The sequence below is a fragment of the Caenorhabditis elegans genome, chromosome V (genome assembly GCF_000002985.6).
Source record: "Caenorhabditis elegans chromosome V".
NCBI lineage: Eukaryota > Metazoa > Nematoda > Chromadorea > Rhabditida > Rhabditidae > Caenorhabditis > Caenorhabditis elegans.
Window position 1 is genome coordinate 16,815,163 of NC_003283.11, and position 26,247 is coordinate 16,841,409.

The 26,247-nt window shown below is 37.9% G+C and overlaps 8 protein-coding genes across 9 annotated transcripts; 2 read left to right on the forward strand and 6 right to left on the reverse strand.

Moving 5' to 3' along the window:
* The first annotated feature begins 398 nt into the window (after nucleotides 1-398).
* T20B3.1 (Choline/carnitine acyltransferase domain-containing protein) lies at nucleotides 399-5,554 on the forward strand. Of its 2 annotated transcripts, none has more exons than NM_001373175.2 (14): nucleotides 399-499; nucleotides 548-675; nucleotides 1,122-1,288; nucleotides 1,345-1,469; nucleotides 2,017-2,132; nucleotides 2,180-2,269; nucleotides 2,317-2,433; nucleotides 2,484-2,585; nucleotides 2,705-2,896; nucleotides 2,948-3,205; nucleotides 3,252-3,336; nucleotides 3,380-3,524; nucleotides 5,140-5,241; nucleotides 5,290-5,554. In NM_001373175.2, exons 1-14 carry the CDS (start codon nucleotides 415-417, stop codon nucleotides 5,408-5,410), a joined length of 1,833 nt encoding a protein of 610 aa, NP_001360572.1. In that variant the 5' UTR covers nucleotides 399-414; the 3' UTR covers nucleotides 5,411-5,554. The 2 variants fall into 2 exon arrangements, with proteins under 2 accessions (NP_001360572.1, NP_507245.1); NM_074844.6 differs by having other exon boundaries at nucleotides 405-499; nucleotides 2,948-3,199; nucleotides 5,290-5,550.
* Nucleotides 5,467-6,158, reverse strand: T20B3.14 (Neuropeptide-Like Protein). Its single transcript, NM_182405.8, has 2 exons — nucleotides 6,076-6,158; nucleotides 5,467-5,645 (listed from the first exon to the last, which is right to left on the reverse strand). The coding sequence occupies exons 1-2, from the start codon at nucleotides 6,152-6,154 to the stop codon at nucleotides 5,530-5,532; spliced, it is 195 nt and encodes a 64-aa protein (NP_872205.1). The 5' UTR covers nucleotides 6,155-6,158; the 3' UTR covers nucleotides 5,467-5,529.
* Nucleotides 6,159-10,127: 3,969 nt separating this feature from the next.
* srh-216 (Serpentine Receptor, class H) lies at nucleotides 10,128-12,423 on the reverse strand (the record flags this gene model as incomplete). The annotated part of the gene is made up of 3 exons (NM_074845.3): nucleotides 12,039-12,423; nucleotides 10,661-11,070; nucleotides 10,128-10,388 (listed from the first exon to the last, which is right to left on the reverse strand). Exons 1-3 carry the CDS (start codon nucleotides 12,364-12,366, stop codon nucleotides 10,128-10,130), a joined length of 999 nt encoding a protein of 332 aa, NP_507246.1. The 5' UTR covers nucleotides 12,367-12,423.
* A 649-nt stretch (nucleotides 12,424-13,072) lies between these two features.
* On the reverse strand, nucleotides 13,073-14,593 carry srh-214 (Serpentine Receptor, class H; the record flags this gene model as incomplete). Its single annotated transcript, NM_074846.1, has 3 exons — nucleotides 13,073-13,339; nucleotides 13,397-13,806; nucleotides 14,266-14,593. The coding sequence occupies 3 exons, from the start codon at nucleotides 14,591-14,593 to the stop codon at nucleotides 13,073-13,075; spliced, it is 1,005 nt and encodes a 334-aa protein (NP_507247.1).
* Nucleotides 14,594-15,394: 801 nt separating this feature from the next.
* srh-215 (Serpentine Receptor, class H) lies at nucleotides 15,395-16,859 on the reverse strand (the record flags this gene model as incomplete). Its single annotated transcript, NM_074847.1, has 3 exons — nucleotides 15,395-15,655; nucleotides 15,697-16,106; nucleotides 16,532-16,859. The coding sequence occupies 3 exons, from the start codon at nucleotides 16,857-16,859 to the stop codon at nucleotides 15,395-15,397; spliced, it is 999 nt and encodes a 332-aa protein (NP_507248.1).
* A 1,152-nt stretch (nucleotides 16,860-18,011) lies between these two features.
* Nucleotides 18,012-23,979, forward strand: phy-3 (Fe2OG dioxygenase domain-containing protein). The gene is made up of 6 exons (NM_074850.4): nucleotides 18,012-18,056; nucleotides 18,145-18,361; nucleotides 22,512-22,822; nucleotides 23,074-23,224; nucleotides 23,271-23,359; nucleotides 23,712-23,979. Exons 2-6 carry the CDS (start codon nucleotides 18,154-18,156, stop codon nucleotides 23,907-23,909), a joined length of 957 nt encoding a protein of 318 aa, NP_507251.2. The 5' UTR covers nucleotides 18,012-18,056; nucleotides 18,145-18,153; the 3' UTR covers nucleotides 23,910-23,979.
* tni-3 (Troponin I 3) lies at nucleotides 18,476-19,966 on the reverse strand. The gene is made up of 4 exons (NM_074849.9): nucleotides 19,891-19,966; nucleotides 19,718-19,846; nucleotides 19,331-19,669; nucleotides 18,476-18,881 (listed from the first exon to the last, which is right to left on the reverse strand). Exons 1-4 carry the CDS (start codon nucleotides 19,945-19,947, stop codon nucleotides 18,624-18,626), a joined length of 783 nt encoding a protein of 260 aa, NP_507250.1. The 5' UTR covers nucleotides 19,948-19,966; the 3' UTR covers nucleotides 18,476-18,623.
* On the reverse strand, nucleotides 23,959-25,899 carry clec-40 (C-type lectin domain-containing protein; the record flags this gene model as incomplete). The annotated part of the gene is made up of 8 exons (NM_074851.4): nucleotides 23,959-24,368; nucleotides 24,444-24,572; nucleotides 24,625-24,763; nucleotides 24,926-25,068; nucleotides 25,354-25,395; nucleotides 25,438-25,583; nucleotides 25,628-25,751; nucleotides 25,848-25,899. The coding sequence occupies 8 exons, from the start codon at nucleotides 25,897-25,899 to the stop codon at nucleotides 23,983-23,985; spliced, it is 1,161 nt and encodes a 386-aa protein (NP_507252.3). The 3' UTR covers nucleotides 23,959-23,982.
* Between the last annotated feature and the right edge of the window lie 348 nt (nucleotides 25,900-26,247).

Consider the following 26,247-nt stretch of genomic DNA (forward strand, 5'->3'; position numbering starts at 1 on the left):
ATTTTTTCTTCTAATTTTTGAAGATTTTGGGGTACTGTAGCTCTGGAGATCGTGGCGAGACCCAAAACGATATGTGCCATTCGTGATATAAATCGAGGATAAACAAAAAATTCCATTTTTCACTGTTTTTGCCTAAGCTTGAGCTTAGAATTAAGCCTAAACCGGAGCCTAAACCTAAACCTAGCCCAAGCCTAAGACTAAATCTAAACCTAAGACTAAGTCTAAAACTAAGACTAAACCCAAGTCTAACCGAGGCCTAAGCCTCAGCCCAAGCCTAAACCTACCCATAAGCCTAAGCCTAGAAATTAGCCGGGCCTAAGGCTATTTTGAAAAATGTACAGATGCAACCGCGCTCCATTGCACTAAACACCCCACTAAATTTAAAAATATCAAATAACTTTCAGATCGTATCAAATGTCGACATTTTCGCGTCAAGACCAACTTCCGAGTCTTCCGGTTCCATCTTTAGTGGAGACTTTAGAGAAGTACATTGATTCAGGTACCCCGCGGCCGCGAGAAAACTCGGCCACCAGTTGTAATTTTTCAGCTTCGGCAATTCTGACTCCTGCCGAGAAGGCGCGTGTCGAGAAAGAAGCTCATGAATTCCAGCACTCGGAGCTCGGAGCTCAGCTGCAGTCGGCTTTAGAGAATCGAGCAAAGAATCATAAGAATTGGGTAAGAAATTGTTTTTACTCGTTGGAGATGTAAGTAGGCCGAAGCCTAGGCCTGTGCCTGAGCCTATACTTAAGCCCAAACCTAAGCCTGGGCCTATGCGCAAGCCTATGTTTAGGCCTAAACTTCAACGTTAGCCTGAGCCTAAGCCTACTTTACTAAAATAAACTTCACCCGGGCTGTCAAAGTTGAGAAAAGGTGATCGATGCACCATGAGCACACCATCTTAAAACCCTTATATCTTTCTTAATTTTGAAGATAAAACTAAAGTTTCAACTACAAAATTATAGAAATCGAAATTTTAAACAAGTTGTCAGTTTACAATTTTTTGTTAAAACCAAATTCAACCGAGATATGGCCTGCCGAAGTTGACGATTTTAAATACCTTGGCTGCTTTTTAAAATAAACCAAAAATTTTAACTAAAAAAAGCTGATCCAACAACTTACAGCTTGAGGACTGGTGGTACAACGCCTACACCGAGATCCGTGAGCCCCTGGCTCCATATGTCTCATTTGGAGCAATGAACACTGCGTACAACTGTGTGGATGGAGGACAAGTGAGCCGTGCCGCTGATGTCCTTCATCATTGGCTTAGTGTATGGGATAAAGTTCGACAGTGAGAGTTTATATTTTCTAAAAATCCTGGCATGACGAAAGAAAAATTATTTCTAGCGGAAAATGGCCAGTGACGTCATCACGCGGAGTGACGTGGGATATGCAGCAATTCCATCACTTATTCTCGTCGAATCGTACACCACAGAGGACAAGAGACACTATGGATCGGTATTTTAAGACAAGTAGGTTAATCTTCCATTTTCTATCCGGACGTGGCCTAGAAATCTAAAACCTTGGCTGTCTCTCTGCGTATCTGCTCACTAGAAATCCAGCTTCACAAAAATCTAAAAAAATCTTTCTTTTTTTTTGACATTTTTGATTCTTGGAATGCTTAAAAATTTCAGCCGCTGATTTTTATTGTTCCTATGAAAAACAGCTCAAATTTTTTAGGTGTGAAATTACGAGCAATTTGATTGCTTGCAAGAGTGTGATAAGAGTGATAAGATAATAAAACACATGTCGGCGGTGTTGACCATTACTGTGTTTTATTGTTGTCATTCCAAAGTTTGCGGGACTTTGGACTTTGCCACGTGACCGCAAAGGAAAATTTGATGGCCGAGTTTCTCATTTACGCGGCCACCAGCACAAGATAAATTAGAATGGATCAATTTTCAAATTTTCAGCAAATGTGCAAAAATGTGCAAAAATGCTTCAAAAAATGTGCAAAAACTGTGCAAAACTGTGCAAAAAATGTGCATTTTGTTCCTGTAAAATTAACTTTTTTTTCAGAAGAGGAAGGAGATACACCAACTCATGTAATTATTTGTTGTGACGGGTGTTTTTGGAAGTTAAACATTTTAAATGAGGACGATGACACCATCAAGAGCCCAGATGAGATTTATAACGTGAGCTAAAGTGCTCTAATTGTGGAGCACACATTAAATAATTACAGATGCTGAAATTCGTAAGAGACAACTCATCGGACGAGTCTTCGTGCTGTGTCAGCAAGCTTACAACTACGAATCGAGACGTTTGGAGCTTGGTAAGCTGACTTCCAGCTCATTTTTAGTCCGAAATCCTGATTTCCAGAACCGCGACGAGCTGCTCCGTGTGAGCTCAGCGAATATAGAATATGTAAGAGCAGTTGAAACGAGCATTTTGTTTCTGTCAATGGTACCAAAAAAGGGTGGAGATGATCAGCAGAAGGTTTGGGATTTCATTTTTTGCCACAGATACTAATGAAGAAATAATTCCAGCTCATGTCAAATGCTCTTCAAGACGAGAGTTGGTTTGTCTGGCAGGATAAATCAGTGAATATTACTATTTATGAAGACGCACAAGTGATGGTTCAAGGAGATGTAAGTAGGCCTGAGCCTACGCCTAAGTCTAGGCTTAAGCCTGATCCTAAGCTTTAGGCTGAGCCTAAGCCTAAGCACAAGCCCAAGCCTAAGCCTACGCCTAAACCCCACTTTTTCAGCACTCCAACATTGATGCTATAGTTCTCCTTCAAGTTGGTGACTACGTGGCTTCTCGTGTTCGAAAGCAGCTTTGGCACCCTGCCAAAACAGGATCCGACCTGCACTTTGAATTTCCGGAACGCCTAATCTTCGAGTTCAATGAGCCGCTCAGACACGCAATTTCGTTTGCAGATGTGGAGTTTTACAAGAGTGTAAGTGACTTTCCCTGTGTCTCCAGTCACTAAAAATGTTAAAAATTCCAGAAGCAACTGTACCGAGCGCGCGGCGTCCATCACCATGGGTACGGTAACGAGCTGTGCCGGACTGCCAAAGTCTACACGGATACTGTAGTTCAGTTGGCTCTTCAGTTGGCGTTTTTGAAGACTCACGGAAGCTTTGCTCCGATCTACGAGACCGCATCAACCCGTAAATTCTTCCACGGCAGAACTGAAACCGTGCGTGGGTGTACGTCGCAGTTTGTCAGATTTGCGAAGGCGCTCCTGGGAGATCAAACGGTAGCGGTAGAGCAAGATTGCATTGAAACCCTGACTAAGAAAAACTATTCAGAACGAGAAAGAGGATCTCAAGAAGCTCTTCGACTCAGCCATCAATGCTCATAACCAGCTCATGGCCGACTGTATGGATGGAAGAGGTACTGAAAATCCTTCGAAGACTTGTTAGACTAGAATTTTCAGGTTTTGACCGACATCTCATGGGTTTGAAGTTAACACTGTCCATCATGAACAAAGGATGTGGCCCAAAGCGTCAAGCACCCGAATTTTTGCGAGATGACACGTGGAAGAGGACGGGGGGAGACGGGAATTTCCTGCTTTCCACGAGGTTTGGTTTTAAATTGGATGGTATGAAAACAGATAATAAATTTAGTTTTCATGTTGCCAAAACACCTATGTTTGGCAATTAAAAACTGAACAAAAACAGTGAGCACTATAAGTCGATGCACCATAAGTCCTGGTCATGGTGCATCGACTAGAAATTAATTGTGAATTGTTCGGGTTGTCATGGTGCGTCGACGGCAATGTCACGGGGGCTGAAATATCATGGCACGGCCTCCTGGAGTGTTCATAATTATTAGAGCGCGCTCGCACGCCACCTCACAAACTCCAGAATTCGCGGGAACTCGTTTCGAGGGAACAGCAGTTTTTGGCTATTTTTGGCTTCTATGAAAATTATTTTTAATTTTTTGATTTAAAATAGTGTTTAGAAGCATCATCCGAATTGAAAATGTGTAAAATTATGAAATTTGACCGAAAACTGATGGTTTTACAGAAAGGAGTCACCACGGTTTTCTTCAAAATGTATCAGTACCGTCAGTTTTTTGATTGCAGAGTCGTAAAATATGTAATTTTATAGAGAAAAGTCTGTATCACAAAAATCCATGTTTGAAATTTTAATTCTCTAATTTATAATATAAAAATATTCAAAAAATCAACAATTTTACGTTAAAATCTTATTTTTAAAATTTTTCAGTTTTTAATACATTAAAAAAACAATTTTAAATTTTCAAGCGCAAATTTTTGTGAAACAGATTTTTCTCTACAAAATGACATATTTTACGACTCTGAAATCGAAAAACTGACGGTACTGATACATTTTAAAGAAAACCTTGCTGTAAAACCGTCCTTTCTGTAAAACCGTCAGTTTTTGGTCAAATTTCATAATTTTACACATTTTCAATTCGGATAATGCTTCTCAAGAATATCATAAATCAAAAAATTAAAAAAATTTTCATAGAAGCCTAAAATAGCAACTAACTGCTGTCCCCGCGGAACGAATTTCCGCGAATTCTGGAGTTCGTGAGGTGCCGCGCGAGCGCACTCTAATAATTATGAACACTCCACGTGCATGGTGCATCGATAAAAATGTCAAGGTGTACTGTAATGTTATGGTGCATCGACATTTAAAGTGGGACTCCTGCGTAGTAATAGCGTAGTCTTGCGTGAGCTAAAACTCCTGCGCAATGTCAAACTTCTATGTAGACCAGGGACGTGCGGCAAATTTGCCGAATTTGCCGAGCTCGGCAGATTTCGAAATTTGCCGCACACGTCAAAAATTTGACAGTACAATTTTGACCAAAACTGTTAATTTTTTCGGCAAAAATTTGGTAAAATGACACCAAATTGAGTTATTTTGATGTTTAAGCAGACACACTACACGGAACTCATTCAGCAACTAATTTTTTGTTCAGAATTCTGTAGTTTCGGTGCTCCAAAAAACATCATAAAATATCAAAATTTTCCGAGTTTGTCAAGCACGGCAAATTTGCCGAATTTGCCGAGCTCGGCAAATTTTGAGATTTGCCGCACACCCCTGATGTAGACGTACATTATGGAGTGCACCGAATTAAACACTAGGACTTTTTGCCAAAGAGCGTCATGGTGCATCGTGGCACCGACCAATTAGCTCCCTTGGTCATGGTCTAAAACTCAATTTACAGCTTCATCGGCTACATGGACGGGAATCAACCGGGAACTTTCGGCTACGTGGCTGCAATGCGACCTGACGGCTACGGTTGCTTCTATAGAATCGGCAAATCTAGGTGAGATGTCACCAAAAAAGCTTTTAGGCTAATTAAAAACCACCTCAGAATCTCCGTTGCCGTCTCCGATTGGGTCTCGTCACGATCGAATATCGACGCATTTTGTGCAAATATTTTATGGGCTCTAGACGCGTTGGCTCCATTCCTAACGCCTGCTCAGAAACTCTAAATCTGCTGTATTTTCATGTTCAAAAATTAAATTTGTAAATTAATAAAAACCAGAAAAACACATCAACTCTCATTTATTGTTTCCCAAACTCAAAAAAGCAAAAATCAACTTTAAATAAATCAATAAATGATGTATTGATCGAAATCGTTGGGTGCAATTGCGGCGATAGCTCCATCTGGATAGTAGAATCGTTTTGTTGGGGGCTTCCAGTTGGGGCGTAGGAACCAAGCGGCTCCTGGAATTTGTAAAAAAGTTATTATGCTGAAAATATGTGACGTCACTATAGAAAACTAGTATTGCGCCAAGACACTATATTTGCAATTGGTCAAAGCTCTGGAAATTTATTTTTAATGTGAATTAGGATGCAAATCATCAAAGATTTCAAATTTACTAATCTCATTATTGGAGCAAAGATTCTTGCTCCTGAACTTGCGTCCGAAAGCCGGCAAAACTTTTCTGGAAAAAAAAAACCTACGCCTGCCTTCACCTACATAGTTGGCTACTTTCAAAGGAATTCAGTTGAAATTAAGGAAATTCTTCAATCTGGCCTATATCTAATTTTTGATGTCAAGCTAGAAACAGAGAATAGGTGCTAGGCAGGCTCGTAGGTAGGCATGAATAAATGGCATGAAGGCATCATTTGGCGCCTGCACATAAATACGTACCTCTCTTCTCCAATGTAAATTGAACGGTTACATGAACAATGGCAAGCACAACCAAAAGGACCAAAAGTATACGGAGCATGTTTCTGCAAAATTTTTGATTTTTTGTCAAATGAGAGAACGTGCAAAAAGTTTAAAAACTATTGAGCCCTCCAGGGGGCTCAAGAGGTCTCAAGTGTGAAAGATGGGAAGGCAAAGGGAGAAAAGAGGGCGTGGTTTAATGTTGAGCAATGATGACGTCATAGGGAAGAAGAAGCAACTGGAAGAGGAGATTAGAAGACAGAAGGGGAATGAGTGATTTGTGGGGGGTTTGACTTGACAGAGAAGGCACAATGAATCTTGTTTCTAGCAAGCTTCCGTCAGGCATGTCGTGCAATGCCTACCTACCTACAAGGCGCCTACGCCTGCCTGGTACCTCTTCAACGCCTGCTTCATGCGTACCCTATGCTTGCTTTCAGCCTATCCGACGTCTGCCTCATGCCAAAGCATGACCTGCCTTACGCCTACTCTATGCCTGCTTCTTGCCTACTCTAGGCCCACCCTTTGCCCTATAAGTGCCTCATACCTATTGTCTATCTCACGCTTACGTTTCAACTGGTTCATGCCTACCTACGCCCGCTGCAAGCCTACCTACGCTAATCTATCCTAGGCATACCTCATGCCCGGTAAGTAGGCAGGCAGGCAGGCAGGCACAAACCGATTTTTGAACAATTGATACAATTTAGTTGAAACAAAATAATTTTTGGATGCGAAAAAAAAACACCCGCCAAAATTAATTGAATTTTAAAGTCCCGCTAGTCTGGGGGCGGGAAATGGTCAGGCCCATCTTGATGAGTACATAATTTGCTCTAAAAATAAGACAGACATCAAGCATATCATACCAAAGTAGAAAATATGAAGAAAAATTTAATAATTATAATTTCCAGCCAAAATATTTTCAGACACATTTTTTTGTATCCGAACGAAAACTCGTCCAAAAAAAACTAAATTCCCCCCTAATAAATGTTCATTTACCGCCTGAAAGCGTTCGACTTCAAAAAAATGGGAACACTTCCTGACATTTATCTAGTCTATTTCCCAAAACAAGCAAAAAAACACTCAATTTGTTCCCGTGCCTGAAAAAACGAAGAAGAAGCCAAATAGAGTTCAAGCTCGTATTTCTTTTTGAAATTGAAATAAAATGTATCAAATGAAGCCACAAAATATTTATGTCACACAGATTTTTTGATGTAAAACAGGAAGAGATCTATTTGAAGACATAACCGGGCAGAAAACTATGAAATTTTGTGGGTTTCTGTTTCAAAAATTTGGATTTTTTCTCGGTATCAGAAAAGGATTAATTCTAAATTTGGAATTTTATGCATTCTGTTGATGACTAATTAGCGTTCAGATAATTCAGAGAAACGTTGGAAAGTTGAAAATTGCTGAAAAAATCAAAAAATCGCCAGGAAAAATTACAGACAATTTTCAACTTTCAGACAATTGTTAGAAACTTTTCTGTTTTTTCAAATCAAGCTAAAGGTATTTTCAGATGAGATTTTTCTTTGTTTTATCATTAAATTTTAATGAAAAACACTGTGAGAACCCCACACTGGATTAGTTTTTTTGTTGGTAATTTCAAAAAAATCACGGGGTGTCAGGCTGTCCCATATCTTCTCAACTGATTTTGAATGGAACATGCTGACGTCACATTTTTTTGGGGAACACTTCCCGCATTTTTGTAGATCAAACCGTAATGGGACAGGCTGACACCACGTGAAAGTTTTTATTTGCTTTTAGGTGGCCTCACAAAAATAGAAAAAAAAGGATTTTCTCAAGGCCACCAAAAAATGTTGAATTGCATGCTAATTATTACCACAACATATTTTGAACAACAAATTCAATCTACTTTTTTCGTAAAGTAACTTCTTGTTTTGAAGCCAAAAGAACTCCCCCGTAATTTGGTATACAAATTCTCAAAAAATCCTAAAATAAAACAAAATCGCCCACCCTGTAAGTATCCGGTAAGAACCAGGAATTTTTTTATTATCCGAAAATTTTAGAGATTAATACTAACACCTGGAAAGTCGGTCTGAGAAAAATTATAAGCAGGGATAACAAATAAAGGTATTTGCACTGTGTATAAACAAACAGCATATTTTCTGAGAATTTTTTTAAAATTCCAGAATTAATAAACCTTTACCTTTTCAAAAAAGTTATAAAAAATAACTAACGAATTTCAATTTCAAATTTACAGCTAGAAACATACAAACGTATGTTTCTAACTGCACATTTGAAATTTCTCTGATACTACAAACTTCCAAAAAAATAAATTGTGTTTTAGAGCTTCACAAGCAAAAGTTCAAACCTTAATTTATTCTGCAGTGGAAAAATTCCCCAAAAAATCTGAATTTCCGCTTCTGCCAGAACTTCTAGCTCAGAAGACAGAGCACACAAAAAGAATGTCAAAAATTCGATTAAAAATTTATGAAAAATTTGAAAATTATTTTGTTCTAGTGGTCACGCAATCGACATTTTATAAATTAAAAAAAAAAATTAAAAGGCACGTGGCGATAAAATAAAGAGTGGGTGTACTATCATTTTTACACTTTTTTCTAAGACCTTTTTGCAAGATAGTTTCCTGACAGGCTTGCATCCAAAAGTTGACATATCTCACTCATTACTGCTAGCTTTCAGAAATTCATAGACATTTTTTTGGGAATAGAACAGTTGACCTACTATTTGGGTTTAAAAATTGGAAAGTTGGGAAGCCGGAAATATCTTTTTTTTGTAAAATTGCTCCAGAAGCTCCAAATATTTTTCGCAGAGCTTTCGATGTTTCCGGTGCGTTTAAAGACATTTTAAAGCACCTTAAAATGCATTCAAACACGACAAACGAAATTTTTTCGTCAAAATGAGTTGAAAATTTTTCAGATTTGTTTTCAAAAAAAAAACATATTTCCAAAATTTGAAATAAAATTCCAAAACCCCTAAGTATCTTTCAAATTCAAAAAAAATCTACAAAAACCGCTTTTGAGGCAATTCTACGAGCCCTGAAAATAATACAATATTGTGAGATATATAAATTTTCAGCTCAAAGCTGTTTAATTTCAGAACTAAGATTTTTCGCTTTTCCGTGAAAAAATTGCTAAAAATACAAATTTCTCAAAAATCCTGCGATTTTCAATAGTTGAACAACGTTAGAAGTTTTGAAATTTCAGTGAAAAAAAGCTGCTTGATGCTTGCTATTTTAAAAAAATATTTAAAATAAAAAGGTCGTAAATTTCAAATTTTCAGCCTGCTCCCAAAAAACCTAGAAAAATGCATATTTTCCAAAAAAATCTTGCTCCACACAAAACCTGACCACATTTTTCGTACAAAACGCTCCGCCCACCGCTGCTCCAAGTTTCATTTTCAATTCCCAAATTGTTCCTCCCAAAACCTCCCGTGAATACCAATTTGTTTGCAATTAGTAAAACTAAGAAAGATGAGGAAGAAGAAAAGAAAAATTAAATTGAAATTCGAAGGGAGGTGGCGTCAAATGACATTTTCAGATGACATCAAAGATTCAAGAATTTTGAAATTTGATGAAAAGGGGGCTGGGAGCACATGAAACAATTTGTGGCGCTTGAGTGCAATTTTTGTTCCTAGAAAGAGGAATTGAGATAATGAATTCAAAGTTAATTAAACAATTAAAAGTCTAGATGAAAATGTACTTTTAGATCTTTGAAATAATATTTTAAAGACGGAAATTACTGAGTTTTGAGTTTTGAAAGGCTTCCATTGCAGACAGACCAAAAATTTTCACATTTTTGATCAAAAATTAATTGTTGAGGGAATTTGAGCATTAGGCAATAAACATTGAATTCAAAATATTTCAGAAAATTTGAATTTCCCGCCAAAATTCTCGTACAGGCGTCGACCAATCAGCGACACGGGCACAGTAATTCTGATTGGTCGGCTTTAGTTTATTGCGAACCCTAAAATACCTTTAAAAACATTTCTGGAATCAAAAATCAACCTGCAACATAATATGCATGTACATATAAAATCATTTATTTCAGAACATCTCAAAATTATAAATTAGTAATCATAAGACTTTGAGGCGCTGTTGAACTGGTTGCCGAAGAGCTGAACCGTTTTAAACATGGGAATATTTTCTGTGTAAATTCCCGATATGGAGCATGTAGTGCAATCATTGCAATTGTTGAGAAGAATCCGTGAGATGAGATTATAATTAATGTCAAGTTATTGAAAAATTGATTGTGATATTCAGAAATGCAAGTGACCCCGATGTAAGATATGGGTAGAAATACAATGATGAATGGGATGAGAAGCTGAAAAAAGTAGTAAATTGGCCTTATTTTACCGTGGAGGATTGTTTGAAAGCTTTAGGAAAAACATTAAATTTTTCACTACGTTAATGCAAGTGTGCTCTATCGATAAATTTTAAATACTCTTCTTATTCAAAAACGCGAAAACTTTTGTCAAACGGAGAAAATTTTGGCGTTATTTTCGACTGCCGAGCAATCGGTTTTGTCAGTTTTTTCAATTTTTCAAATTGCTAACTCGCTGCCCATTATTTAGCGTAAATTATAATTATTGTTACCTGCAGTATAAAAGCTCTCTGAAACTTTTTGTGTAGATCAAATGTCTTCTGAGACATAGTTTTCGTCATCTGCTTCTTCAACAATCGATCCGTTACCAACGCAAAAAACCACACCTCAGCAAACATGGTGCATATAAATACAGCACAAGTGATTAGAAAATATCGTTTTGTAATTATTAAATAAAAAACCCGTTCGAGGTCCACGTAAGGTGGAACACATCCATATTTGAGCAGAAAGTTAGCTTTGCCTGTCTGCTGATCGGGAAGTTTGACTAGAGATGGAAGGACGATTGTAGGGAAGATGTAGTGGATTATATAAATTGGTAATGCGAATTTGTGCAGCATTTTGTTGGTCATCACAAGAACGAATAGACGATTTTCGAAAACTATACTGATTGCCACCATCATGTCTGGAATTAAAAGTAGTTGAAATTTCCAATAGCTCTACTTTGTTTAAAATTAAATCAAATTCTATAATAATTTCAATTATAAATTTATTTGATCAAAAACTGATAAACCCTCCAATTAAATTATAAATACCATGATCACATATCCTTTTGATTTCTAGCTAGTAAGATTATGCACGTATGCACGTTAGTTAACTACCTATAAAGCATATTTTTAGATTAGAAAAATAGATTAAAGTTAGTTGAGAAAATGCACAGCAGCGAGCTAGTTTTGTATTAAAAGGTTGCACAGCTCAGCTCTTTCAGGAGTATTTTAAAAATATCAATTAATTTTAAGCTACAAGATCGGTAAAAACATCGCGGCTTTTGAGCAGATATGCACATAGCAAGAGCCGTCAGAAAACACGAATGTTAAATGGCTGATTAAAAAAAATTACAAAAAAGTTGATTTCCAGGCACAGTGGCATTGACAAGTCGGTTAAATCTCATATTTTAACTATTTTTAGGCCACTTTTTGAGCCGCCATAACTTTATTTTGAAATTTTTTCAGCAAGTTTCATTTAGAAATTCGGCGTTTCCAGGCAATTTTGTGTCCAATAAAACAATAAAAATGTTTGTCTATACCACGTTTAATTTTACCCATCGTTTTGAAGTTTTCATACAATTTTTCAAAAAAAAAATCTTTAAAAAAATCTTTAAAAATTAAACAAAAGGAATTATCGAATTTTTTGGCTAAATTTGGCAACTTTACTGAATTTCTTTTAAGTTATCAATTTTAAACAAACATGACAAATTAATAATTTGAAGTTATCCTTCGCAAAATTGAAAAAAAAACCTTAATAAATTATAAAATTTTCAGAAAATTTTTTAACCGTTATATTTAATTATTTCAGGTTATTTTCTATCATTTAAAATACACCAAAATTTAAAAATTATAGATTTTCTTGCAGAAAACTTTTTAAAAAACTTACATGCCCCAACAAGAACCACAAAATAAACTTGAGCTTCAACCGAAACACCAATTTCCTTCAAAACTCCTAATGGATACCCGGCGAGCACCGGGAACAATACATATGGGGTCGTGAAGAAGCTAAGTGATAAATCGAATATACAACTGAACACGTGAACATTCATCATACTCCATTTAACCGATTGCATAGTTGGCGGAGTTTTCAGTAGAACACAGTAAAAACCATAGACATAAACTGGAACTGATATAACACTAATTGCATGAAGAACAGTTTGTTGAAAATCTGCTGTATGAATATAGTCAGTACGATTGCAATAGGCATACGACATTGCACTGAATAATAATTTTTTGAAGAAAAATAAAAATATCAAATGACCAGAAAGCCAGTTTTTTGTTTATGAGTAATTCTTGTCATTTTCGGAGAAAATTGTCTTCTTTTTCTTGTTCAAAAAGCTCGTTTCAGCTTAAAAATTGCTTTTCTGTCTGTGGAAATAATCATAGACTAGCGCATGAATGTTAGTGGCGATAATATCATACTCCACTTCTCTGGTTACTACAACTTGACCAATAATTATTCCCATTTCCTTTGCAAGGTTCGTATGATCTTAGAAATGAGAACTATTAGCACTCAACAGGAAGAAAGTGTTCGAGTTAATTTTTTTTTTAGATAAACCCTTTTTTTTTTGGAAAAGGAACTTTTAAATAGGACCCTTCAAAAAATTGAACCGCATAGGAGCACTTTGAACTGGAAAAAAGTCGAAGTGATATTTTCAGAATATTTTCCCATTTTGAAAATGGCTTTGAAACTTGTTTTCTTACATGTTTCATAACAATATAGAGAGCCAATATAAAACGTTTTCAAACAAATAAACGTCTGGAAATTTCTGGAAACTGTAAAAATTTTTGCATAAAATTAACAAATTTTTAACGTCTTTTTTGAAACCAAAAGATTTTCTATAAGACCAAAAATTTTATTGCACACATGAAATAAAAATAAGATTTAGAAAAAAAGGGAGCCAACACGAGATAAACTCGTCACATATTAGTGACCATCACACTTTGCGGTGCAGTTTGATTGGACGACGAAAAGTCCAGACGTTTACAAAACGGGAATAACTGTTGTGTATACTCCCGGTATGGTGTATGAAGAGCTATCATGGCAATTGTTGAGAAGAATCCATGAGATGATATTATAATTATTGTGATGTTGTTTAATGCCTGATTGTGGAACGCTGACTCGGCGAAACAAGAAAACCCGACATAACAGATTGGTAAGAAGACGATGATGAATGGGATGAGGAGCTGAATCTATAGATATGAAGCTTCTAACTCAAATCTTGAAGGCTTTTATAGGCTCACCTGCAGAATGAAGGCTCTCTGAAACTTCCTATGCAAGTCCACAGTCTTCTGTGACATTGTCTTTGTCATTTGCTTCTTCAACATCCGATTCGTTATAAATGCAAAGAACCATACCTCAACAAACATTGCAACTATAAATGAAGCACATCCACCCAGAAAATATCTCTTAGTAATTGCAAGATAGAAAACTTTCTTAATATCTACATACGGTGGAACACATTCAAAATGGTCCATCAAATTTCTGTACCCGGCTTTCTGGTCGGGAATGTTGACCAGTGCCGGGAGGAAGATTATTGGAAGGATATAATGGAGAATGTAGATTGGAGTACGGAACCGTTGAAGGGTTTTGTCGGAGAGGACAAGGACGAATAGGCGGTTTTCGAAGACGATGGTGATGGAGACCAACATGACTGAAACGGGTTAAACTTGAGCACTAGAACAATTTTCGGTATTTTCTGTGCCAAATAGCTTAGAAGTCACCCGACCAAGGTTTGAAGAAAGTTGAAAAAAATTTGGATTTGGCAAAATATTTGGCAAAAATTGGCCAGAAAACACAAGATTATAGTTTTTAACGTCCAGGGTATAAATTGAAACACTACTGCTTTTCCAAAATTTCAGAGAAATTTTCAAAAAAAAGGCCTGACATAAAAAGTTTTAGAACCACTTTTTTCTAGTTCTTAGAGTTTTTTGCAGCTAACAATTTCTGTCGTAGCCTACTTGAAAGGTCCTATTACAATTCACATAAACTTCATTAGGGAGCATAAACTTTTAAAACTAAATTCCTTATTACTTTCGCCTGAACTTCAACTAACAAGAAAAATTTGAAAAATGCAACTTTCTATAATCAAATTGCCAATAAAACCACTTACATGCTCCAACAAATAACACTACGTACACTTGAATTTCAATCGGTACTCCAAACTTCTGCATAAGCCCCAATGGATATCCAGCGAGTACTGGGAATAATATATATGGAATCGTGAACAAACTAACTCCCAAATCAAAAAGACAACTGAACAAGTGTAAATTCATCATACTCCATTTCACAGATTGCATAGATATCGGTGTCTTTGCAAATACACAGAAGCCTCCGTAGCAATGAACAGGAATTGAGATATAACTGATCACATGGAGTACTGTCTCAAAAAAGTCCGGAGTGTAAAGGTAGTCAGTAATGCTGCAGTAGTCGTATACCATTACAATTGAAACAAAGTGAGCAAAATCAAATAATCAAAGAACCTTGTTTAGAAAAGTTGTCTCAAAAGTCTTTGGAGAACTTGAAAATTGGCTCGCGGCAATAATTATAGGCATGCTATACATAACTGCTTGTTTTGAGGTTTTTTGGTTTTTCCTGAGTAAGCGATCAGAAATGCAGCGCGCGGTGCTGTCTGGGTGCAATAGGCACTTATGTATTTGAACTTTATAGAAGAGAAGTGAAAGCCCACGAGTCTGGGTTCAGAGATTATTGTATAGCTTGTGAATTTGGCCGAAAAATAATCTACGTAAAAAAAACAGATACCATTTTGCCCCTGGACCCTTGGACCCCATGACTCCAGGACTCAATTTATGTTCGCAGGTAGGACATGAATGAGAGGCAGGCGCGGTTTCAGGGCCTGACGCCTGCCTCATCGCCTCAAGTCTGCATTCTGTCGGGGAATCAAAGGCTTGGTGTCTACATAACATAGTGCAAAAGGTGATTTTTTCGCTGCGGCCGACACTTTTCAGGTTCCTCGCCGCACTATAAAAAGGCGCAACTTGTGGCGCGAAGCAGGCGTTTTGGGGCCTACATGGAAGCCCTACCTGTGGGCTCGCAGAATGACGCTTCTCTTATTTTTGATCCAAAAACTACTTAGAAATTGAGATTTTGAAAAATCTATCAAATTTAATACGCTTTATTATTGATGTCGATTTCTTTAAAAAAAGATTTTTTTCATTTTATACAGAACAACATAATTCAAAGCAAAGAAATTCTGGAAACTCATAATTTATCCCAAAATGTCACATATTCGTCACCATTACACTCTGCGGTGCAGTCAGGTTTGTAGGCGAGGAGCTCAGACGTTTAAAAAATGGAAATAACTTCAATGTATATTCCCGGTAGGGAGCATGAAGAGCTACCATTGCAATCGTTGAGAAGAATCCATGAGATGATATTATAATTAATGTCAAGTTATTGAAAAACTGATTGTGATAGTCAAAGATCGCGGTGAACCCGATGTAGCCAAGTGGAACGAAGACGATCAGGAATGGGATGAGGAGCTGAATATGGATATAGAGCCATTTACATTTTATAGACTCACCTGCAAGATGAATGCTCTTTGAAACTTGCGATGCAAGTCTACAGTCTTCTGGGACATTGTCTTTGTCATCTGCTGCTTTAGCTTCCGATCAGTCATATATGCCAAGAACCAAACTTCCAAGAACAAAACCATTATGAAAATTCCGCAACTTATAAGAAAGAATTTCTTGACAAGGATCAAATAGAATACATTCTTCAGTTCAACATACGGAGGTACACATTCAAATAAATTGATGAAGTTCTTCTTACCCTCTTCCTGATCGGGGATTTTGATGACAGTTGGAATAACTATTAGTGGTATTATATAATGGATAAGGTAGATCGGAGTGGCGTAGCGATGAAGGTTCTTGTTGGTCATTACGAGGACAAACAGGCGGTTCTCAAAGACAATACTAATGGCCACCAGTAAGTCTGGAAATTTTTAGGATGGTTATTAGGTGTTTTACTATTCGTTTAAGTTTTTAAGGTCCTTTGGTTTTTAGCATGCTTTCCTTACTAGCCTTACTAGATAACCCTGTGAAATTATGTTGGCCGATTGGCTTGAAATTTATGTTATTTGAAAGCTGATATCATAAACTGTAAGAATCTGACTTTCATTTCGGCTTGCAATTTTCACAGAACCAAATTTAGATCAGAAGTTAATAAAGTTTGGGCTAATTGCGACCAACATCATTTTTTAATGGCATTTTAATGTAGGGAACAAAATTTGGGTGACATCAATAGGCCTGTTGAAAAGGTCAAGTTATCACAGTGGGCCGGCACTCTAACCCCAGCTACCAGGCCAAGCCTACATATACCGTGCTCAAGTAAAACTACAGAGTTCAGGACAAACTTACATGCTCCCATAAAAATGATCATGTAGACTTGAGGCTCTGTTTCCACACCTAGATACTCCAAAAAACCCAGCGGATATCCAGCCATTAACGGAAAAAATACAAATGGTGTCGTCAAAAAACTCAATCCCAAATCCAAAAGACAACTGAACAAGTGAACATTCATCATACTCCACTTCACGGATTGCATAGATATCGGCGTTTTGAAAAATACACAGAAAACTCCGAACACGTGGATCGGAATCGAGATAAAGCTGATGACATGGAGCACCAATCGTTGAAAATCGGCAGTGTGTAGGTAGCCGGTTTGGTTGCAATAGGCAGGCGCCATTTGATCATTTGTGTAACACTACTCAAAATGTACCTAGTGAAAGGAGGAGGAGGGTTCAAACTTTGACCGAAATTTTCAGCTGCTTGAAATCATTGACCATGCGTGAAAGTTTAGAGCTCAAAGTTGAAATTGTGTACACTCCAAAAATAAACCGCCTGGCATTGGTTGGCACTATGAGTAGTTATTTCACCTGTAAACGTGAACTGAAGTTTTCAGATATCTAACGAAACTCCATAGATAATTTCAGGTCAACTCGAAAAAAAACTCACTGAAATTCCAGGTTGTTAAAAAATTTTTTTTAAAAATTAAATAATATGAAATGATAACTTGGAAGATATACAACAACTAGTCGGAACTCAGTCTCTTGTTAGCGAATTCATTTTTTTGCAAATGCCATATCCGAGCCCGTTTTGGCAATGATAATTGCTTTTCCATTCTTCTGACAACATAATTATAGCACCCCGTATATGCCAGAGTTGATAATTTCACACTAGAATGTTAATAATAAATGGCGGAAGTTAGACAACAACGCGTTTTTTCAGTCTACTTTTTTTGAAACATCACAAATCGAGGACAAATGTTCTCAAAGGTAAGTTTTTTACACGCCTGCCTGCCTAAAGACAGAATTCACCTGAACATTTTGAAATCTATTTGTTGAGCTTTCAGTAATCAAATTTGTAATATGGAAAATGCCATTGTTTTAACTTCACTCCAAAATGCAGACAAAGAGATGTAGGGCAGGTAGGTAAGCAGGCGTGAAGGCGCGGATGCCTAGTTTTTGTGTTTTTGAAAATTTGTTGCCCGTTATTTTAAGAAAACTGAATTTTTTGGAATTTTTCTGATCCAATGTTTCTTAAAAATTTCCGACAACATTTCAAAAATTTAACTTTTTTTTTTGAAAAAAAAGAAGCAACATTTTTAAAACAGAAATATATCCAAAAATACAAAATCCTATTTGAAAAAAATTTACAGATCCTTTGAAAATATAGCTTTCAAATTTAAAACTGTCAATTTAAGAATTAATATATTTTTTAACGTTTCTAATAAATTAAAATCCCAAATATATTTCAGCGTGAAAAAGTTCATTGAACCTTTTCGACCCTTTGCTCCATTTATTCTCCAAAAGTTCATTTTGCACAATGTGCTCAGTACGTGGAAATCGGGATAAAACTGAAGTTGCATTTTCTGCCGTCGCCGGTATGTTTTCTTTTCTGTTGTTTTTTTTTGTTTCGATAAACTTTCCCACTTTCCGCTTTTTCCGCAACTTAATCATATTTATTTTTAGAAAACCATCATGATTTCTGTCACTTTCCGTCAAATTCTGGGTCTTGTTTCTCTACTGTGTGCCACGTGGCTTTACAGCCAATGCAGACATATTTGGCTGCTCGCCCAGGACGATTTCAACGAGCAATTCACGAATTTTTTGGGTGAAAAATGGTGGAGCACGGATCAGTTGGAGCTTTGTGATGATGAGACAAAGGACACGAAATGGCAGAAAAATGGTGAGTGTCTGTGTGTAATCGCGCTCCGTTGATAATTTTATATTTGGTATATACCGTTTTTTTGTCCGCAGAGCGCGCTTGCAGCAAGGCTACTTAGCAAAATTTGGGGGTTTATCAGTTTTCAAAAGATTTATTTCAATTTCTCTCCATTAACTTTCATAAGTAGCAATGAAAAATGCGATTATCATATTTAATTTTTTTTTTGACAATAAAAAATCAATAAGCTCAAGCACATAAAAATCTACAAAAAGATCACCACTTCTTATTCCTCTTCCTCCTCTTCTTCCTCTTCCTCTTCGGCTTCTGGCTCTTCAGCTGCTGGCTCGGCGGCTTCTGGTTCTGGCTCGGCCTCTGGCTCGACTGGAGCAGCTAGTTCCACTGGTGCAGCCTCTTCTTCCTTCTTCTCTTTCTTGGACCATTCTGGTTTTCCGTCGGCGGTTCCCTTCTTCTTTGCCATGATTTCGTCGAGGTCCGTCTCCTTTTTGACCACTTTCAGGTTGTTGCGGAAGTTTGATTTTTCCTGAAATTTATTGTTATTTGGTGGAAATCAATTGGAACAATTTGAGAACTTTAAAAAAACTAAAATGTTTTTAAAAAGATATCGGAATATTTTTCAATGGAAATTTTCAGTCAAATTTTTCTTTCCGAAATTAAATAGTGGTTTGCCGTGTTTGAGTTGAGCATTTTAACATTTTTTTACACAATTTTAACGCATTTTTGGTGTTTTCTGCATTTGGCACGAAAAGTTGTTGCAACCGACAGTTCACGGGAATTAGCGAGCTTTGGGTGATCCCCAAAGATGTCGGCTGCATCTGTTTTGCAAACGCAATAGTTAGATGCCCACATTTATAGTTTGCAGCCGACACCTAACTGGTCTGTTCAAAAAATTTCAAAAATTGTCTTGCAGCAGCCGACACCTAACGAGGCTTCGAAAAGTTTCTACAAAATTCATTATTTCCAATCTCTCACCTTAACTTCTCCGGATGACTTGAACTTGTTGTCGTACTTGGACACCTTCTTCAATGTTGGCTTCACAAACTTTCCTCTCAAGTCATTAACTTGAATAGTCAACTGATTGATCTCTGCCTCAGTCTGGGATACTCCGAAGTTGATATCGAACTTCTCCTCCTCAAGAGCACAAACTCTGGCGAACATATCCTCATAGATCTTCAAGAGTTGTCCCTGATCATTGATCGAGTCGACGTCTGGAAGTGGGATAGTACGCTGCTGAAGGGTCTTCTGACGTTCTTGCTCCTTGAGCATTTGCTGTTGCTTCAAGTCCTCGGCGGCTTTCATCATGAGAAGTTTCTGGAATTATTCTGATATCTAAAAAGTTACAGCCAAGGCTTTACTCACTCTAAGCTTCTTCTTTCTTTCTGGAGTCAAGAAACCCTTCTTCTTGGATCCCTTCTTTGCTGCCTCCTCCATACGCTTACGGACTTCGGCTTTCTTGAGCTCACGCTCTTGAGCCTTGCGGGCGGCATCCTGAAATTAATTTTAAGTAATCTGAAAATTGAGCAACTTCTTACGTCCTCAACATCAGCCTGAGCTCCGCCGTAGCGAATGTTCTCGTCTTCAATCAGCATTTTGGCGGGGAAAAATGACCTGGAAAAGTTGATCTGTGAGAAGTGGCAAGCGGGGCGGGAAAGAGAAATTGAGCAATAAATCTTGATTAGTATGTGTGCGGAGCAGGAAGGAAAAATAATAGCATATGGAAGAAGTTAGTAGAGAAATGGGATTTGAGAATTAGAACAAAGAACATAAAATGTTCTGAAAGATACTACGGTAACCTAAAGAGGCCGACGCAGCCGACCGGTGGCGGCGGCGGCAAACCCGGGAAATGTCGGCTGCAAACTAATTTTCAGTATAGGCTTAGATATCTGCAGCTGACACTTAACCGGGTGTATTTTGTACATTTAAAGCATCGAGACATTTTGTTGAACCCGGCAGATGTCGGCCGCAAGTTTCCATAAAACAGAGGTTTTTGTAATTTTTTCCAGCCAAAATTTTAAGACGTAATAGATTGTGAACCCGGGAAATGTCGGGTGCAAGGAAATTAATTTATATTTAGATGATACGTTATAGCAGCCGACACATAACTGGGTTTAGCGGAACTTTGGGAACCCGTGAGAAATCAGCTGCAAGCAGCTTCGATAGTTTTTAAAAAGTAAAATGTTGTCGCCGACATTGATACAATTTAGTTTAACCCAGGACATGTTGGCTGCAAGAAAGTTTTGCAAAAAGTGTAAAAAACAAAAACAAATCTGCAGCCGACATTGAATTGGTTTTCACAAGACCAACAGTTTCCAATGCATCCGACATCTCACAGGGTTTTCCAAAATTCTATTAAAGCTTGCTGCAGCAGACTGAATTTTACGAAATATTCACAAAACCACAATTCATAATGGCAGCCGCAAAAAACCCGGCCGATGGCATATTAATCAGGCTAGACAAGATATACGGTAAAAAAGTAAGACCTGGAAAATCAAAAAGCATGACGTAATCTGATCACAACGAATGGCAGAATGAGTGAATCAGGAGGAGAAGACTGAAAACTAAAACCAAAGTTTAAAACATGTTTTTCCTGCGGAACCCCCTCCCTCCCTGTTTTCCCCTGCTCTCCGCCTCCATCTTGTACTCTCTCTCTATCTCCCGTCTATAACTTTTGCTCCTACTGCTGATGCACATATTGCATACGAAACAAAACGAAGAAGCGAACAGTGTAATAAAACAGGGCGAAAAAGAATGGCGGAGGCGGGCAAGAAGCACTAGTGAAAACGGCGGTAATTCAAAACCCATCATCACTTTTTGCCGCAAGATAGAAACGACATGTGTGTGTGTGAGCCTAGAGCTCTCGGAGCTCTCACGGGAAAGCTTTGGGAATACTACTTACTTTTCTTTTTCTGTGGTAGAAAATGTGCTAGGGGAATTCGGAAATTAGCAGGAATTCCCCGGGGGAATCCCTTTTATCAGACCACCGGTGCCAATCAAAATGAGGATCAATTTGCAAAAAAGAGAGATATCAGAACAGTTGTTGCCACCACATCAATTGTCGCAAATTTTGAGGTGGCAAAAGATTGATGATTGGGAGAAAAATGGGAAGTCTGGAGGTCAATTTTGGGTTTTTTGAACATTTTTTGAAAAAAGTTAGGAAAATTTCGGACTTTCGAAGTTAAGTTTCAAATGATTTAGAGCAAATTTGAAGGAGCCAGGATTTTTTTTCGCGTTTGAAAACTGATTTTCGAAGGCTCAGAGCTTTCCAATTTCATAAAAATGAAATTAGTTGTAAACATTTTGAGTTTTGTTTTTCGAGGCTTCTTAGAGCAATTTGGAAAATACTGGAGTACAGTTTGAAGGTGGATTTTGAGAGCTAATTTTCATAGAATACTACAACTAATTTGAAAACTGTTTTTTTTCAATTTTCTGAGCAAATTTGAATGTTTCCAGAATTAATTTCAATTATTTCAAGCTCCTTGAAGCAAATTTTTTGATTCCTATGCTTGTTTTTTCTGTGCCAAACACTCAACAAGAAATCGGAAGCATATGTGCTCCGATCAGCACCGCAGCTTCCTCATTTTGATTTTTTTTCGAGAATTTCTGAGCTTTGTTCCGAAATATCATTAATCAGGCATAGATATCGAACAGAAAAAAGGGTTTCTTCAAGGAAAAAAGCTAATAATTTCGAAATAGTTGTCCCTGATCAACATAGAAGATTGATGTCTAGAAGGAACATGATATGTGGGTTGACAAGTTTTTTTTTTCACGGACGTTTTTGCTCAATGAGCACACTGGGCTCAGATTTTTGCCGGAACTTTTGGACAACCTTTACGGAGAGGATACTTGGCTAGTAGCTCCTCTTCCGGGCTACATGAAATAATTTCAGGCCGGAACAGGCTTTTGAGTAGTCCACTATTTCTGAAATCTGCCAGCTTTGCTCTCTGCACTTGCCAATAAAATATGTATAACCACCACAACAACTGACGTAGTGAAATGGAGGAAACAAAAGTTCAGAGATAATAAAAATGATGGGTATGAGTGACACAGCTTGCAAAATACTTTGGAGAATTTTGTAGGGGCACAGGTTGTTTTGTTGCGGATAATTTTGTACTGCGGCTTTAAAATTCCAGTGAAATTTATTCTGAAATTCCAGATTCCATCTGCATCACCTACGTCTACAACATGCTCCCGGTCGACATGGAAATTATCAGTTGGGCTCCGACACTTGTGATCTACCGTAATCTCATGAGCCCCCGCCAAACCGCCAGTTTCTTGAATTTCATCGAACAACGTGATTTGGAGATTCAGAAAACGTCAGATTTCGGGACATCGATAGAAACGACGCATCGACGGGCCAACGGTAGTTTTATTCCGCCGGAAGATTCGAATGTTACAGTGGAAATAAAGATGCAGGCTCAGAAAAGGATTCCCGGCTTGAACCTTACCGTTGCCGAACATTTTTCGGTATGATTTTCTAAAATAATATCCAGATGTACTCAGTTTTAGACTTCCTGATTTTTTCTAAAAGTTCCAAAAAAAAAACACTTTTAAAAATTTTTAAAAAATTTGTAATGGTTTACAAAAAATTCCAGAAGTTTCTGGAATATTTGAAAATTTCAGATACTTTCAGAAAGGTTGAAACTTTGCTCCATCTGAAAATTGAATTCAAAATTTAGCGCTAAAATGTTGGAATTTTTCAAAAATCAACTTTCCAGGCCCTCTCCTACCTGCCCGGTGGTCATTACGCAGTGCACTATGACTATTTGGATTACCGTAGCAAACAGGACTACGACTGGTGGATGAACAAGACGGGAAACCGAATTGGAACTCTCATTTTTGTACTGAAACCTGCTGAGAAGGGTGGAGGTATGTGCTGTCTTTCGCAGGACATTGAGCTAGCTGTATTTTACAGGCACCGTATTCCCAAGTATTGGTTCCACAGTTCGCGCCAACGCTGGAGACGCGTTTTTCTGGTTCAACGCACAGGCTGATGAAGAGAAGGTAACTAGGGCTTCCATGGGAGGCAGGCGCGGTTTCAGGACGTTACGCCTGCCGTAAAACAAAGCCAGCGCCGGACAATTTTTGGGTTCCGCGTCGCACTATATGAAAGACGCGACATGCAGCGTGGAACAGCGTGGTTGTGGTCGCTGGAAGGCCGGCGCGGCACCGTGGTCCTCGCTCGATGTCGGCTGCGGATGTAGGCTCAGAAAAAGTTTATTTGCGGATAGATAAAGCCACCTGTAAGCTTGCTAACTTTGCTCCCAAAATGTAGAAGACGCGGGGATCCCGCCAAAAAAAGCCTTGGCTGCGGATCAATTTGACTTCTGTCAGAGTCTTATTTTGAATTTTCCAGGAGATGCTCAGCAATCATGGTGGATGTCCAATCTATGAGGGCCGAAAGGTGATCGCGACTATTTGGATCCGTGCCTACAATCAACGTATCCTTCCGATGGCTCCAGCTGGCTCCTCCATACATGCTTCGTGGCTTATACCGTCTCTCTCAAACAGATTCCGTCCGGAAATGCAGACACAGTCGCCAGTGCCCAATTGATATTTGTAGAACAATTTGAATGTTTTTTCTTTCTTTTTAAAACTCGAAATACTGGTAAAATTTGAATATTATTTTATTTACAACTGACACCCGTAGCCCGTTTACACAAAAATGTGGATACAGTAGTGGAACAATCTACAGTATCCCAGTCTCCTCCATCACCAACATGAAGTACAATACAAGAAGAGGCAACAGTTCGCTGAGAAGTTTTAAAGTTCAAAAAGTTAACTGGAGAGCCATCAAACCACCAGATCGATTTAGGTGTAGAAGCGATTCCGCCAAGAATTATACTTGTGTCGGAGAACTTGTAAATTGAAGTTAGGTAGAGATTCTCGGTCACTGAATGTACAGATGGGAGATTGGAGCATTGAGCTTGGCAGATTCTCTGAGCATCCGGGATGGTGGCGGATTGGTCGACCTGGATGTAACAGTGATTCTTGTAGTTGTTCGTGCAGTTGTCTGGAATTCGGAAGTAACTGTTTCAGATGCGGCTTAAAATTAAAGGCCGCTCTGTCGTCTAACTTTGAGCCGTACCTGACGTAGTTGTAGGCAGCTCACAAACAAACGGCAATTGTTTATAACAAACTAGGCTTTCCCATTGACCTATTGAATTGTGTGTAATATTATAAGAAACACATATTCCGGTGTCCACATTTGGGAATCCTGAAAATTTTTCATGTCTTGAACTTGAAAAATCCTGTAAGATATGAGAAACCGGGTGCAAAATCATAGTAGGTGACATTTGAGCCATTATCCCACTGACAAGATGTGACACTTTTCCCATTGCAAATTAACCCCAACCATATTTGAGAGATTTGGTGGATGCTGAGGAAAGATTGGATTTTTTGGTTCTCCTGAAACAAAAATTATTTTATGGTAATATTATTTTGTGTCAGCTTTATGCCTGCCTACATATCTAACTACAACCTACTTGATGGTACTAGGCACAAGGCATGCATAGGCGGCCTTGAAGGCAGGCAGCGTGCATCAATTTCCGGCCCTAAAACCACACTCACCTCTGAACTCTGAATTGTGAGGAGAGTGGCGCCAAGTCGATTACACGTAGCTTCAGCGGTTGGTTTACTGTACAGAGTTGTATTTAACTGGAGACATTTCTCATCGATCAGCACAAAATTGTTGGTGCATATTGGGACTTTTTCTGTAAAAAATTAAAATTATACTTTTAGAGTTCATAAATTACAACACATTGAAAAATATTTTTCAGAGGTCAAACAGGCAGTTAAAAAAGTCAATTCTAACAATGATTCTGCACGGTCCCTGCCTTTCACGAAAAAATAATTTAAACTCCATTGCACCCACAAATAAAACCTCATCGTTCGTGTCTTATCAAAGTGTGACTGAATAAATGTTATGTTAAACGGTCTGATTAATCGGATTATAATTATTTCGCTTGATAGTGTGTTGGGAGGAATTAGACACTCACCTGATGAAGTGGTAGGCGATAAGGTTGTCACTGCAGTCTCTCCTGCAAGTAACGGGAATTATCACGTCATAAATTTTCACGAACCTCCGTGAACATTCGGTTGAACCACAAAAAAGAACATGAACAAGAAGAAGGCAAGAATTAGAAATACGTTAATAATTCCGATAAGCATCATTTTCTTGAATCGATTATTGACTGTATAGTGAAGTATCCCGAAATGACGTTGACGACTGAAACTGTTTCAGATACATGTGCTTATAATGGAGAAACTAACTCTCCTGGCTCAAACTCTGATTTCGGTGGATCATAAGCGTCAACGATTGTTCTCTCATTTGGAGTCTCGTCTGGCTCGGTTTCTTCGGCAGACACACTTGGAATCGAGTAGTTTTCTGGAGCATCTGAAATGCCTGTACATACTTTTGTAGTATCATTTTTAAAATGTAGTTGTTTTTCAATGATAAATAAAAACTGATATGTGATTTGAAATTGCATACCTACTGCGGTTGCCCTTGAAAATCTGAAAACCTTTCGGAGACCGCTTAGCATTTATTGATTAAAAGGGTAAAACAAAGTTAAAATTGTTGCAAATAAAGAGAAATTGATAAGACTGATATGGTGACGATGAGTCGATTTTGTAATTTAACACTTATTGACCTAAAGTTTTCTCAGTTCGAAATTCGGCGCTCAAAATGTTTCATGTTCCAAACACATTCTGAGCCCGAACTTTCTCAAAAAAAAAACCCCGACTTTGGCTTGTTTCCTAAAAATCTTCAAACTTTCTGAATTGTTTTATCATGATTTTCAGTTATTTCATTCTACTATAAGTGTATTATTAAGACCAAACGGCATTTTTAAGATAATTATTTTCTCGTATTTCCCTTATCACTTTTGCCT

Bases quoted from the DNA above. Each gene is read 5' to 3' on its own strand.
- tni-3 (NM_074849.9), bottom strand. From the start codon at position 19,947: ATGCTGATTGAAGACGAGAACATTCGCTACGGCGGAGCTCAGGCTGAT. The intron at 19,847-19,890 runs GTAAGAAGTTGC...AATTAATTTCAG, and splicing joins CTCAGGCTGATGTTGAGGAC to GATGCCGCCCGCAAGGCTCA. The intron at 19,670-19,717 runs GTGAGTAAAGCC...GAATAATTCCAG, and splicing joins AAAGAAAGAAGAAGCTTAGA to AAACTTCTCATGATGAAAGC.
- T20B3.14 (NM_182405.8), bottom strand. From the start codon at position 6,154: ATGCTCCGTATACTTTTGGTCCTTTTGGTTGTGCTTGCCATTGTTCAT. The intron at 5,646-6,075 runs GTACGTATTTAT...TACAAATTCCAG, and splicing joins ATTTACATTGGAGAAGAGAG to GAGCCGCTTGGTTCCTACGC.
- phy-3 (NM_074850.4), top strand. From the start codon at position 18,154: ATGATTTCTGTCACTTTCCGTCAAATTCTGGGTCTTGTTTCTCTACTG. The intron at 22,823-23,073 runs GTATGATTTTCT...TCAACTTTCCAG, and splicing joins CCGTTGCCGAACATTTTTCG to GCCCTCTCCTACCTGCCCGG. The intron at 23,225-23,270 runs GTATGTGCTGTC...TGTATTTTACAG, and splicing joins ACCTGCTGAGAAGGGTGGAG to GCACCGTATTCCCAAGTATT.
- T20B3.1 (NM_001373175.2), top strand. From the start codon at position 415: ATGTCGACATTTTCGCGTCAAGACCAACTTCCGAGTCTTCCGGTTCCA. The intron at 2,897-2,947 runs GTAAGTGACTTT...TAAAAATTCCAG, and splicing joins ATGTGGAGTTTTACAAGAGT to AAGCAACTGTACCGAGCGCG. The intron at 3,337-3,379 runs GTACTGAAAATC...TAGAATTTTCAG, and splicing joins CGACTGTATGGATGGAAGAG to GTTTTGACCGACATCTCATG.